We start from the raw sequence: 12,566 nt of genomic DNA on the forward strand, positions 1-12,566 counted from the left end.
CTGCTATTTGCTCACTGCTCTGTGATAACCGAGTAACCCGCTAATCTTCCTATTTCTTGCAGTGGCTAGTCTATGGGGTCCATACAAAGACATCTGGCAGACAGTGGATAGCGCCTTGTTGAAGAGACAGCCTGAAGCCGTGCATGTCCTGGATATCTTGTTAAAGAAGCACAAACCTGATTTCATCTCCCTGTTTAAAAACCCAGTATGTTTTTCATGTTCCTAATTGAAGCAAAACTTTATATGTTGAAGACATGAAATTCAACAAATTTAGGTTTATTATGGACCTTTGTCCACCTCTGTTTTGTAGGTATTGAAATGGGTCATTCCAAGGTACTTACTCAAATATTTTCTAGTGAGTGCTTAAAAAAATAAAAGTGTACCCTCACCACCCCTCTTAGACTTACAGTTCTTCTTTAAAATGTTAGTGTAAACCCCAGTTCAGGGTAAGGGATGCCCTATACCATGTAGCTTTGCTGCGGCACAAGGTACATGTGTGTTGGCATTTGTTTTAAAAAGCATCCAAATAGGCATACACCTGCACTACAGTGCACCACAATGTATGATATGCAACTTTTGTATGTGCATTGAGGTGTTATTCAAAATGAATGGCAATATACTGATGCTAGGTTCACACTTTCGCATTTTTTTGGCCCTCGTTTGCGTGGGCACGGCAGCCCATTTAAATGGGCTTCCGTGTCTGCTTTTCCCTGCATGCACCTTTTTCAAAACGCGTCCTGCATGGAAATTGCATGGTCCTTTTGACCATGTGATTTTTTTTTTTTTTTTTTTCCCTGTGGTTCCCGCACCCTCATATGAGCTGCGTTTTTTACATGTTTTGAGGGGGGATTCCCAAATGAATGGCAGCCCTGCACGTTTTCTCAGAGCAGCATATTTTCACTGCGGGTGTGAGAATTGCTGCTTTTCCTTCACCCGCAGCCACAAGCGATGACACTGTGCGCTGCATTTGGCTGCAATAAAGCAAGTGATACTGTGGTGGACTAGGTCTGAACAGGCATTTACATCCTGGATTTTAAAGGAGAAGTACAGCTATAGCTCTTTTGGCTGTACTTCTCCTGTGGATCACAGGAGTGCAGTTCGTTTTGCACTCCTGTTCGTTCTCAGTGAGCCTCTGAGTGCCTGAGCCGGCTGCTCCCGCCCCTTCACAGCTCATCGCTCCAGTGTGCGTGGGGGGGGGGTCAGAGCAGAGAGCGGTGACAGTCACCTGCTCTCTGCTCAGGGAGCTCTGAGAACAGAGCAATCCGTAGTGTTTGATCACCCGGTTCTCAATGTTAGAGCCTTGGCAACTTGAAGTTTCAGCTCCCTCATTTTCTATAGGATTAAGTTCTGGAGACTGGCTAGGCCACTCCATGACCTTAATGTGCTTCTTCTTGATCCACTCCTTTGTTGCCTTGGCAGTATGTTTTGGGTCATTGTCATGCTGAAAGACCCATCCATGACCCATCTTTAGTATTCTGAGAGAAGAAGGTTCTCATCAAAGATTTTACAATACATGGCCCCATTCATTGGCCTCTCAAAGCGGAAAAGTTGGTCTGTACCTTTAGCAGAGTAACAGCCCCAAAGCATAATGTTTCCACCTCTGTGCTTGACTATAGGAATGGGGTTCTTAGATCTCAGATGAGACTAAAATTTAGCTCTTTGGCATTAACTCATCTCGCAGTGTGTGGAGGAAGAAAAATGCTGACTATGAACCTAAGAACACCATTCCTACAGTCAAGCATGGAGGTGGAAACATGATGCTTTGAGGCTTTTTTTCTCTGCTAAAGGTACTGGCTGACTTTTCCTGTAAAGAAGAATGGACCAAAATTCCTCCTGAGATGTGTGCAAACCTGGTAGCCAACTACATGAAATGTCTTACCTCTGTGCTTGCCAACAAGGGTTTCTTATTTTACTTACTGAATTGCATCTTAATTTAAAGGTATTTGTTTTATGTTGTGTTTTTTTTTTTTTTTAATGGATTTTTGGTTGATATTCTGTCTTCATTTCTTTGTAAGTGGGCAAACTCACAAAATCTGCAGGAGATCTAATAATTATTTTCCCCAATGCATGTACAAAAATCCCACACATTCCATTTACTTTCCCAAAGGATCTGTAATTTTGTTAGTGACGCTGTCACCACAAGGTCACTTGTATACAAAAGCATCTATAAATGCCACAGCTTTGGAACCCCCATGGCTCTTCAGGTATTCCACACTATCAGGTGTGAATATTACCTGCTCCCTCACTGCATGCTGTGGTTTTTCCTGCTGGCTCGTACATCACTGTTGGATGTATAGGTCAATGGGAGGAGCAAAGTGTGCTGCATTTGAAATGGGTACTTGACCCATCTGAGGGGTCGAATGTTTGCTGGAGCTGATGGGCAGCCAAGCCGTGGCATTTCAAGACACAGGCCGCTGGAAAGATAATAGGATTTTTTATAATAGCTTACCTGTAAAATCCTTTTCTTTTGATGTACATCATGGGACACAGAGCCTCAGTAATTACTAATGGGTTATATAGGGTATCACTAGGTGATTGGACACTGGCACACCCTAAACAGGAAGTTCAACCCCCTATATAATCCCTCCCCTTACAGGGATACCTCAGGTTTGTAGCAAAGCAATATAAATGTATTAGAAGAGGGGCGGGACCTCTGTGTCCCGTGATGTACATCAAAAGAAAAGGATTTTACAGGTAAGCTGTTATTAAAAAATCCTATTTTCTTTTTCATACATCACGGGACACAGAGCCTCAGTAATTACTGATGGGATGTCCCAGAGCAATGCTATTTAAGGGGAGGGGACCACACAACGTAGGGTGTAATCAGACCTGAGGACCTCGTACCGCTGCCTGCAGCACACTACGCCCAAAGGCGATATCCTCATGCCTTCCCACATCCACCTGATAAAATTTGGTGAATGTATGGACTGAAGACCAGGTTGCGGCCTTGCAGATTTGAGCCATAGAGGCCTGGTGATGCACCGCCCAAGAAGCACTAATAGCCCTTGTGGAGTGTGCCTTGATTTGAAAAGGTGGAATTTTTTGTCAGACCGTAAGCTTGAATAATCATCTGTCGAATCTATTTTGAAATGGTAGACTTTGACGCTGCCTGTCCTCTATTGGGACCTTCTGGCAGTACGAACAAAACATCCATTTTGCGAATTTGAGCAGTTGCTTCCAGATAAGCCTTGACTGCCCTTACAACATCCAAAGAATGTAGTGACCTTTCTTCCTTGGAACAGGGATCTGGAAAAAAGGAAGGCAGAACAATATCTTGGTTTAGATGAAAATCTGAAACCACTTTTGGTAGAAAGCTAGGATGAGGGCGCAATACCACTCTGTCCTTGTGTGTGATTAAATAAGGCTCCTTACAGGAAAGAGCTGCTAATTCTGATACTCTTCTAGCAGAAGAAATGGCTACCAGAAAAATTTATTTTCTTGTCAACAAGACCAAGGGAATTTGACGTATTGGTTCAAAAGGCTGTTTCTGTAAAACTGACAGAACCAAATTCAAGTCCCAGGGGTTTAGGGGTGCCTTAACCGGAGGATTAAGACGCATCACCCCCTGTATAAAGTTTCGGACCAAAGAATGTGAAGCAAGAGGCTGTTGAAATAATACTGATAAGACCGAGACCTGGCCCTTGATGGTACTCAAGGCCAGCTTCATTTCTAATCCCATTTGTAGAAAGTCAAGAATTCTACCTATTATTATATATTTTCTGGGATGCCAACCCCTGGATTCACACCAGGATACATAAGCTTTCCAGACTCTATGATAAATCACTCTGGAAGCTGGCTTCCTTGCATTGATCAAGGTAGAGATCACAGGACCCGAAAGCCCACGACTCTTCAGAACGTGGGTTTCAATAGCCAAACCGTCAAATTTAGCGTTTGTAAGGCAGGATGGAACACTGGACCTTGAGATAACAGGTCTGGACGTGACGGTAGGGTCCACGGGGAACCTACTGTCATCCTTACTATTTCAACATACCAAACTCTCCTGAGCCAAGCTGGGGCCACCAGAAGTACTGACTTCTTTTCCTGCCTGATCCTGCGAAGGAGTCGTGACAATAGCGGAATAGGAGGGAATGCATAAATCAGTGAGAACAGATGCCACGGAATCACCAACGCATCTGTCCCTCATGCAAGAGGATCCTTTGTTCTTGCCATAAACTTGTCAATCTTTTTGTTGAATCTGGATGCAAAGAGATCTACATCTGGAATCCCCCATCTTTGGCATATGGCCCAAAAGACGTCGGGGTGAAGAGACCATTCCCCTGGGACTAACCGCTGGGGACTCAAATAGTCCGCCTGCCAGTTCTCTATCCCTGGAATGAAAACTGCCAATATGCATGGCACATGCTTTTCTACCCAGACTAAAATCCGGTTCACTTCTTTCTGAGCTGCCCGACTCCTGGTGCCTCCTTGATGATTGATATAAGCCACTGCTGTGGCATTGTCGGACTGGATCCTGACAGGGCAACCCCGTAGCCTGAGAGTCCAGGCCTTTAGGGCTCGATATGCCGTACGGATCTCCAGAATGTTGATGGGTAAGGTCCTCTCGATTTCGGACCATTCCCCTTGGACCGCAGACTGTTCCAGAACTGCTCCCCAACCCGAAAGACTGGCATCCGTTGTTACCACCGTCCAGGTAACCGGTAAAAAGGATTTTCCTTTCTGCAGGCTTTCGGGTATTAACCACCAACTGAGGCTCTGACGCACTGCAGGAGACAGGTGCATTGGAAAATCTAATGCCTGAACCTTCTTGTTCCAAGCAGACAGGATACTGTGTTGCAGTAGTCTTTAATGAAACTGAGCATAGGCAACTGCTTCGAATGAAGCTACCATCTTTCCCAGCATGAAACAAGTGGGGTATAATGAGGCTTGTTTTATCATGTAAATGAATTCAGTACCATAAAACTATGGTTGCCTTCCAACCCCCATATGCATGTAACACAAAATTGTCCCGAACAGGGGGGGACCAAGAAGAAAAGCGGGGCTCAAAGGAGAGGATGTATTGACGTCTGATTACAGACCTCATATCAGCACCCCACTCCACGGCCGATCATCCTCTCCCAGGTTCCCCATTCCTTTCCCCTGTTCCCCTTCTCTCCCCTTCCTTCCCCCCCCCCCCCCCCTTCTCCCAGCTTTCCCAATTCCTCCACATCTTTTCCTGAGCCGCCCCTCCCCCGGGGGAATTGATGTCTGCACCACAAACCTTACTCAGCATTGCTGTATACTCCACATTGAGGTGGTTTGCGCAGACATCAATAGCCAAGACGTCCGGACGCTTTTGTTTTGTAAGTCTACACATGTTTTATGTTCCCCATGTTTGTGATTCGTTTGTGTTTGATCAATTCAGATATTGATCAATTTTATTAGGGCAGGGTTACATCTGGGTAATGCTTTTGTCTATATCTCCATGTTCATCAATTTTGTACCAATAAATATTCATTCCGTATTTATTACATATTGAGTTTGCCTCTCCTTTGAGCCCCGCTTTTCTTCTTGGTCCCCCCGTTCGGGACAATTTTGTGTTACATCTTTCCCAGCAGCCTCATACAAAGACGGACAGAAGGACCCTTTTTGGCCCTGACTACCAGTATCAGCTCTCTTAAGGCACTGATCTTTGCCTGAGGTAAAAATACCGTCTCTTGGCTTGTATCTATGACCAGGCCCAAATACTCTGGTCTTCTTACTGGTTTTAAGAAAGACTTTTCTAGGTTGAGAATCCAACCTAGGTGTTCCAGATAGTTGACTGTGGTCATCAAGTTCCCGCTCAAACGGGCTACCGACCGGTCTATCAAGAGCAGGTCGTCTAGGTATGCTATGACAGTTATACCCTGAGCTCTTAATCTGGCCAGAGGAGGAGCCAAAATCTTTGTAAACACTTGAGGTGCAGTGGCTAGCCCGAAAGGCAGAGCCACAAACTGAAAATGGCGTCCTTCTATTTAAAAGCGCAAGTACTTTTGATGAGCAGGAAAAATGGGTACATGCAGATACGCATCTCTGATGTCTATTGATGCCAGAAATTCTCCTCCCTGTAGGATGGAGATTACTGACCGAATTGATTCCTTGCGAAAGGATCGAATCCTTAGGAATCGATTTAGATACTTTAGATCCAGAATGGGTCTGACATCTCCATTTGGTTTTTGAACCGTAAAAAGGTTGGAATAAAATCCCAATCCTTGATCTTTCGTGGGAACCACCATGATGACTTTTTGCGACAATAGTCGCTCTAACGCTAGAAGGAGCGACTGCTTTTTCTCTGGATCTCTGGGGACACCTGATTTGAGGAAACGAGGAGAGGGGAATTCTTGGAACTCCAGTTTGTAACCTAGAGTTACCGTGGAGATTACCCATCTGTCCTGGAAATCCTCCTGCCAGAGCTTTGAGAACCGTAGCAGTCTTCCCTCCATCCTTCATGAAGAGGCTTTAGCGTCTTGTCTAGTAGGCTTCTTCCCCCAGGACTTCTTTTGTCCCTGGGGTCGACTCTGAAATTTATTTCTAGATCCTGACAGAGGAGGCCGTCGCGACTGCCTGGAGGCTGAGGCTCCTGGCACTGGGGAAAGAGCCCGTTTGAAAGAGGGACGCTTACTCCTTTTCTTAACAGGTAAGAGAGTGCTTTTCCCACTAGAGATCTTTTGGATATAATTGTCCAAATCCTCCCCAAACAGCCTTGCACCACGAAATGGAAATCCAGCCAGAAGTTTCTTACATGGTGCTTCGGCTGACCACTTTTTCAACCTTAAGATTCTACGCATATGCACCAACCCAAATGAAAGACGAGAGGTTTGGATGATAGAATCTCTAAAGGCGTCAACAGCAAAACATAAGGCCAATGGAAGGTTAGCCAACACCTGGGCCTGCTGTTAAGGTAAAACTTTAAGGACCTGCTTAACATGGTCTCTTAAGTATTGACAGACTCCGATCGCTGCCACTGCAGGTTGAGCTACTGAACCTGCTAAGGAGAAAATATCCTTCAACAGGGATTCCATTTTTTTTTAATCAACAGGATCCCTCAGCATCTGAGCATTGTCAACAGGACAAGTCAGACTTTTATTTACGGAGGAAATGGCGGCGTCAACGGCCGGTGTCCCCCACATCTTTATAAACTTTTCTTCTATAGGATAAAGTGTTAAACATTTTTTTCGGCCTAAAAAGTTTTTATCTGGGTGATGCCACTCAGAATAAGTGAGCTTTTCTAGCAAATTATGAACAGGAAAAGCATGTGTTGTTTGAGGAGGCTTCAGTGACCCTAAAGAAGAAGAGGGTTCTTTAACTGACTCAGATACGGGTAATTTAAATGTGGAGCGGATCAATCCAGCAAGGATCTGTACTAAGACCTTCTCATCCTGAGAAGCTGAAGAGGGCCCTTCTCCACTTGATTCCTCAGAGGAGGAATCATCAGTCCCATCCCGATCCTCTGAAAGGGATTCTTCTCCTTTTTCCCAGAGTTACTCTGCCTGAGGGTCCTGTGTAACAGAGGAAGACCTAGTGCGTTTTCTTCCACTGAGTGAAGATGCGATTAAGGCCATTAATCTTTCCTCTAGTCCATTAATGGTTGAGGAAAAAATCCTCCTGCGTAATGTATACAGGGGCTGAAGTGCCAGAAGCAGATGCAGCCCCTGACCCCAACGGCTCTCCCTGGCCAGATATTCCAGGTCCTTCAGGGGGGGGAAGGTGCTTGCCCCAGTATAGGATATTCCCTTTGGAGCTCAGCACAGGACATCTTTACACGTGACCAACACCTAAGACACTGGCGAAAAAACTGAGGTATCCCTGTAAGGGGAGGGATTATATAGGGGGTTGAACTTCCTGTTTAGGGTGTGCCAGTGTCCAATCACCTAGTGATACCCTATATAACCCATCAGTAATTACTGAGGCTCTGTGTCCTGTGATGTACGAGAAAGAAAAATGTATTCACCCTCTTGTTAAAAGTTATACAAGTGACCTTGTGACGACAGGATTACTTTCAGCCTGCCTTGAGATCCACAAACCACTGCCACACTGCAGAACAAAGCAGATGACAATGCTGTTTGATGGTTGCAGTTTCCTGTGTCGCCTGCTTCCTCACTGGACTGAGGTTATGATGCTTACATATTGGCCAGTAAGCTGGTTGGATGTGACACTGGAAGCTGCCATAAGAAATTTTGGTTTTCCTGGCTTGGCTGTGTGGTGTGACAGCAGTGTGAATCACAAGACTGGCATATGTAATGTAAAATATAAATGTATATTTACCTGTTTGCCTGGAAATTGGCTCAGAATGCTGAGATAAGTGGTTTAAAGTAGGGATGCACCGAAATTTCGGCCGCCGAAACATATCGGCCGAAAATGGCCCTTTCGGCAAAAAGCCGAAGGAGAATTTTTGCCGATACCGAATGGGGTGGGGCAGGGGCGGGGCTCCACCCCCGCCGCCTATCAGGGGGGCTTCCTGTATCGTAGAAGAGAGGAGAGCCGCCGCTTGTTTGATTCTAGCGCCGGGAACATCACAGCTTTCATTTCAATAGCTGTGTGTTCCCCGCTGCGTGCCGTCACATACAGCCCCTCCCCCTTGTCCGGGCACTTTGATAGACAGATCACCCGTCCAATGGGTAATCAAGTAATCAGGCGGTGGCAGCTCTCCTCTCCCTTCACTGGCTGCACTACTGGGGACACTGGCTGCACTACTGGGGACACTGAGGCTGCATTGATCGCTTGTATCATGTCCGCAGTCTCTGACTCTCTGACCATGTCTGCAGTGTCTGACCATCTCCTGTACCATGTCTGCAGTCTCTGACCATCTCCTGTACCATGTCTGCAGTCTCTGACCATCTCCTGTACCATGTCTGCAGTCTCTGACCATCTCCTGTACCATGTCTGCAGTCTCTGACCATCTCCTGTACCATGTCTGCAGTCTCTGACCATCTCCTGTACCATGTCTGCAGTCTCTGACCATCTCCTGTACCATGTCTGCAGTCTCTGACCATCTCCTGTACCATGTCTGCAGTCTCTGACCATCTCCTGTACCATGTCTGCAGTCTCTGACCATCTCCTGCACCATGTCTGCAGTCTCTGACCATCTCCTGCACCATGTCTGCAGTCTCTGACCATCTCCTGCACCATCTCTGCAGTCTCTGACCATCTCTGCAGTCTCTGACCATTTCCTGTACCATGTCCCCAGTTGCTGACCATCTCCTGTATAAAAAATATTTTTAAAAACAGTCACTTTCGATATCGGTGTTGTATCGGTTTTTCGGGATCAAGGAAGATTTCTTTTCGGTATCGGTTTCGGCACCAAAAAACCCATTCGGTGCATCCCTAGTTTAAAGTGATGATAAACGAGCACTGTTTAATTTACAGTATCCCTTCTCTTTCTGTATGTGGATGATGGCACTGTAATTATTTTAATAAAATAAAAAAATCGATCTACAGCTGTCACATGACCCAGCTCTTTCCCAGCCTGTCTGCAGGGAAACTTAAGCAGGAGGGGCTTCTAGTTCTCTGCTGCTGGTCACATGTTTAACCCCTTGGCGCCGGCTGCACGGAAATATGCCGCTAGGGAGCGCGTATTTGCGTGAATTGCTGCCCAAACAGCTGTGCCGAGAGTATGCGCGCTGCTCGCTCCCAACAGTTACCGGCGCCTAACCAAAAGCAGGCAGTGATCAGGGAGTTTTTAGATCACGTGACAGCCAGTCACGACGGTCACGTGCTCTTAACCCCAGCATCATAAACCTTTTAAAGGGCCTGAAGGCACCTACATGAAAAGGTTAAGATAAAAAAAGAAACAACCTTTGGAATACAGAGTAAAAATAAAATAATCTCAAACTGTTTTAAATTGTCATACAAATATATATATTTGAAATTAAATCGTTGTAATTTTTCGCCAATAAAATGGTGTGGGCAGATTTCTGCCAGTCACGGGCTGTCACACCCCTCCAGCCTGTGTCTTAGAATAAGAGGGAGATGAAGCCTTCATCAATTTACATGTAATACCCCACCCCCATGTTTTTGTCTTTGTTAGTGGGGAGGAGGGAGTAAGTGGGCTGTCATTTACCACTATATATTCGCTCACGTGTGTGTGTCTATAGTCACATGGGCTGCTCAGATGTGGTAGGGAGGAAATGCTCAGCATAGAAACTCACTGATAACTGAGCATGTGCAGAGTTGCCACTACAACTGTAAAATCCTTAGCTGACCTGGGGGCATGAACAGAAGGTGAACAGGATTAACCAGTTTTTAATACAGAATACGAATCTCATAGTAGCTGTGTGAGTATGAATGGCATGGTATATACAATTTTTACAAATTTATTTTTTTCTTTGTCTGGGAATTTTTTTTTTTTCCAGCCAAAAAGTCATCAACAACATGAAAAAATCCAGAAAGCCAGCACAGAAGGAGTGGCCATTAAGGGTCGGCAGGGGACTCAGCTCCTCCCAGAGTCTCTCATCAAGGAGGCCTTCATCCTCAGCGATTTGTTCAATATCGGAGAAGTGGCAGCTGTGGAGCTTCTTTTAGCTGGTGAGTGATGAGTCTGGCATTAAAATAAGCTTCATAGCTCTAATTAATGAAAGGGAAACTGCACGAGCAGAACTAACAAGTCAATTATTAAATAACATAATTTACAGTGCTTTGAAAAAGTATTCATACCCCTTGAAATTTTCCCCATTTTGTCATGTTACAACCAAAAACGTAAATATATTTTATCGGGAATTTATGTGATAGACCAACACAAAGTGGCACATAATTGTGAAGTGGAAGGAAAATGATAAATGGTTTTTATTTTTTTTTCTTACAAATAAATATGTGAAAAGTGTGGCGTGCATTTGTATTCAGCCCCCCGAGTCAATACTTTGTAGAACCACCTTTCACTGCAATTACAGCTGCAAGTCTTTTTGGGGATGTCTCTACCTGGTTTGCACATCAAGAGTGATTTTTTTTGCACATTCTTTGCAATTTTCAAGTCTTGCCACAGATTCTCAATTGGATTTAGGTTTGTACTTTGACTGGGCCATTCTAACACATAATATGCTTTGATCTAAACCATTCCATTGTAGCTCTGGCTGTATGTTTAGAGTAGTTGTCCTGATGGAAGATATTTATTTGTAAAAAAAAAAAAAATTACGTGCACAATTATGTGCCACTTTTGTTGGTCTATCACATAAAATCCCAAAAATACATTTAAATTGACATTTACATTTTTGGTTGTAACATGACGACATGTGGAAAATTTCAAGGGGTGTAAAAACTTTTTCAAGCCACTGTATATGTTAATAAAATAAAGCTATAGAAAATTTAAGATGAAATGCATAAAAGGATGTAGTATTACTAATCAAAATACAACCACCCGCACTCTTTGTGATACCCAAATATCAGCAGCTGCCACAAGACCCTCAAAATATAAGTTCATGAAACTCCTGAATAATGGGGTACAGTGCTGTACAAATAATTATAAAAAAAAAACAAAACTTCAAAATAAAAACATGTATAATAATATTCAAGTGCAGTCATCCAGCCCAACAATTAACGAGTCCAATGGTTAGACCGTTCTCATTGCCACTCCAAAAAGTTTCTGTAGGGTTGACTCAGTCGATTGTAGGTCAATGGTTAGGTGAAGGTGGGGGCGGATAGGATGAGTTCTCTTCCGATGCTTTCTGCCCCACTACACCAGAAGAAGGTGGGTTAGTCCTTTTTTGGGGGCTAGGCTGCTGCCATTGGGTACGGCCTTGGGGTCGTTTCCACATTCCACATGCAATGCAAGTTGAGAGGAAAATTTAAAGTGGTTGTAAACTCACAAACAAAACAAACAAACAAACAAAAATAGGATTTTTATAACCGCTTACCTGTAAAATCTTTTTCTTGGAGTACATCGCGGGACACAGAGCAGCATAGTAATAACTATATGGGTATATAGGCCACCTTCAGGTGATGGACACTGGCACACCCTAAGACAGGAAGTTCACTCCCTATATAACCCCTCCCATACCAGGAGCACCTCAGTTTTTGTAGCAAAGCAATATACGTATATCCAAAAGAGGGGAGGGCCTCTGTGTCCCGTGATGTACTCCAAGAAAAGGATTTTACAGGTAAGCTGTCATAAAAATCCTATTTTCTTTATCGTACATCACGGGACACAGAGCAGCATAGTAATAACTATGTGGGATGTCCCAGAGCAATGCTATCTGAGGGGAGGGAGACACAAACAAAGCAGGGCGCCATCAGACTTGAGGACCTATACTGCTGCCTACAGCACACTGCCCCCAAAGGCGATATCCTCATGCCTTTTTACATCCACCTAATAGAATCTAGTGAATGTATGGACTGAAGACCAAGGTGCTGCCTTGGGGATTTGAGCCATGGAGGCTTGGTGATGCACTAACAGCCCTGGTAGAGTGCGCTTTGATTTGAAAAGGTGGAATTCTCCCCTTCAAACCATAAGCCTGAATAATCACTTGCCAAATCCACTTAGAGATTTCAACGCTGCCTGTCCCTTTCTAGGACCTTCAGGCAACACAAACAAAGCGTCCTTTTTTTGGATCCGAGCAGTCGCTTTCAAGTAGACTTTGACTGCTCTTACTACATCAAGA

General features: G+C 44.5%; 1 protein-coding gene across 1 annotated transcript in view; it reads left to right on the forward strand.

The window, feature by feature from the left end:
• Positions 1-12,566, forward strand: part of NUP205 (nucleoporin 205) — a 189,108-nt gene that overhangs the window by 5,347 nt on the left and 171,195 nt on the right. Inside the window, 2 exon segments of the mRNA XM_073623597.1 lie at positions 63-205; positions 10,329-10,500. Coding sequence (XP_073479698.1) covers positions 63-205; positions 10,329-10,500 — 315 coding nt within the window.

The sequence above is a fragment of the Aquarana catesbeiana genome, linkage group LG03 (assembly GCF_042186555.1).
Source record: "Aquarana catesbeiana isolate 2022-GZ linkage group LG03, ASM4218655v1, whole genome shotgun sequence".
Lineage (NCBI taxonomy): Eukaryota > Metazoa > Chordata > Amphibia > Anura > Ranidae > Aquarana > Aquarana catesbeiana.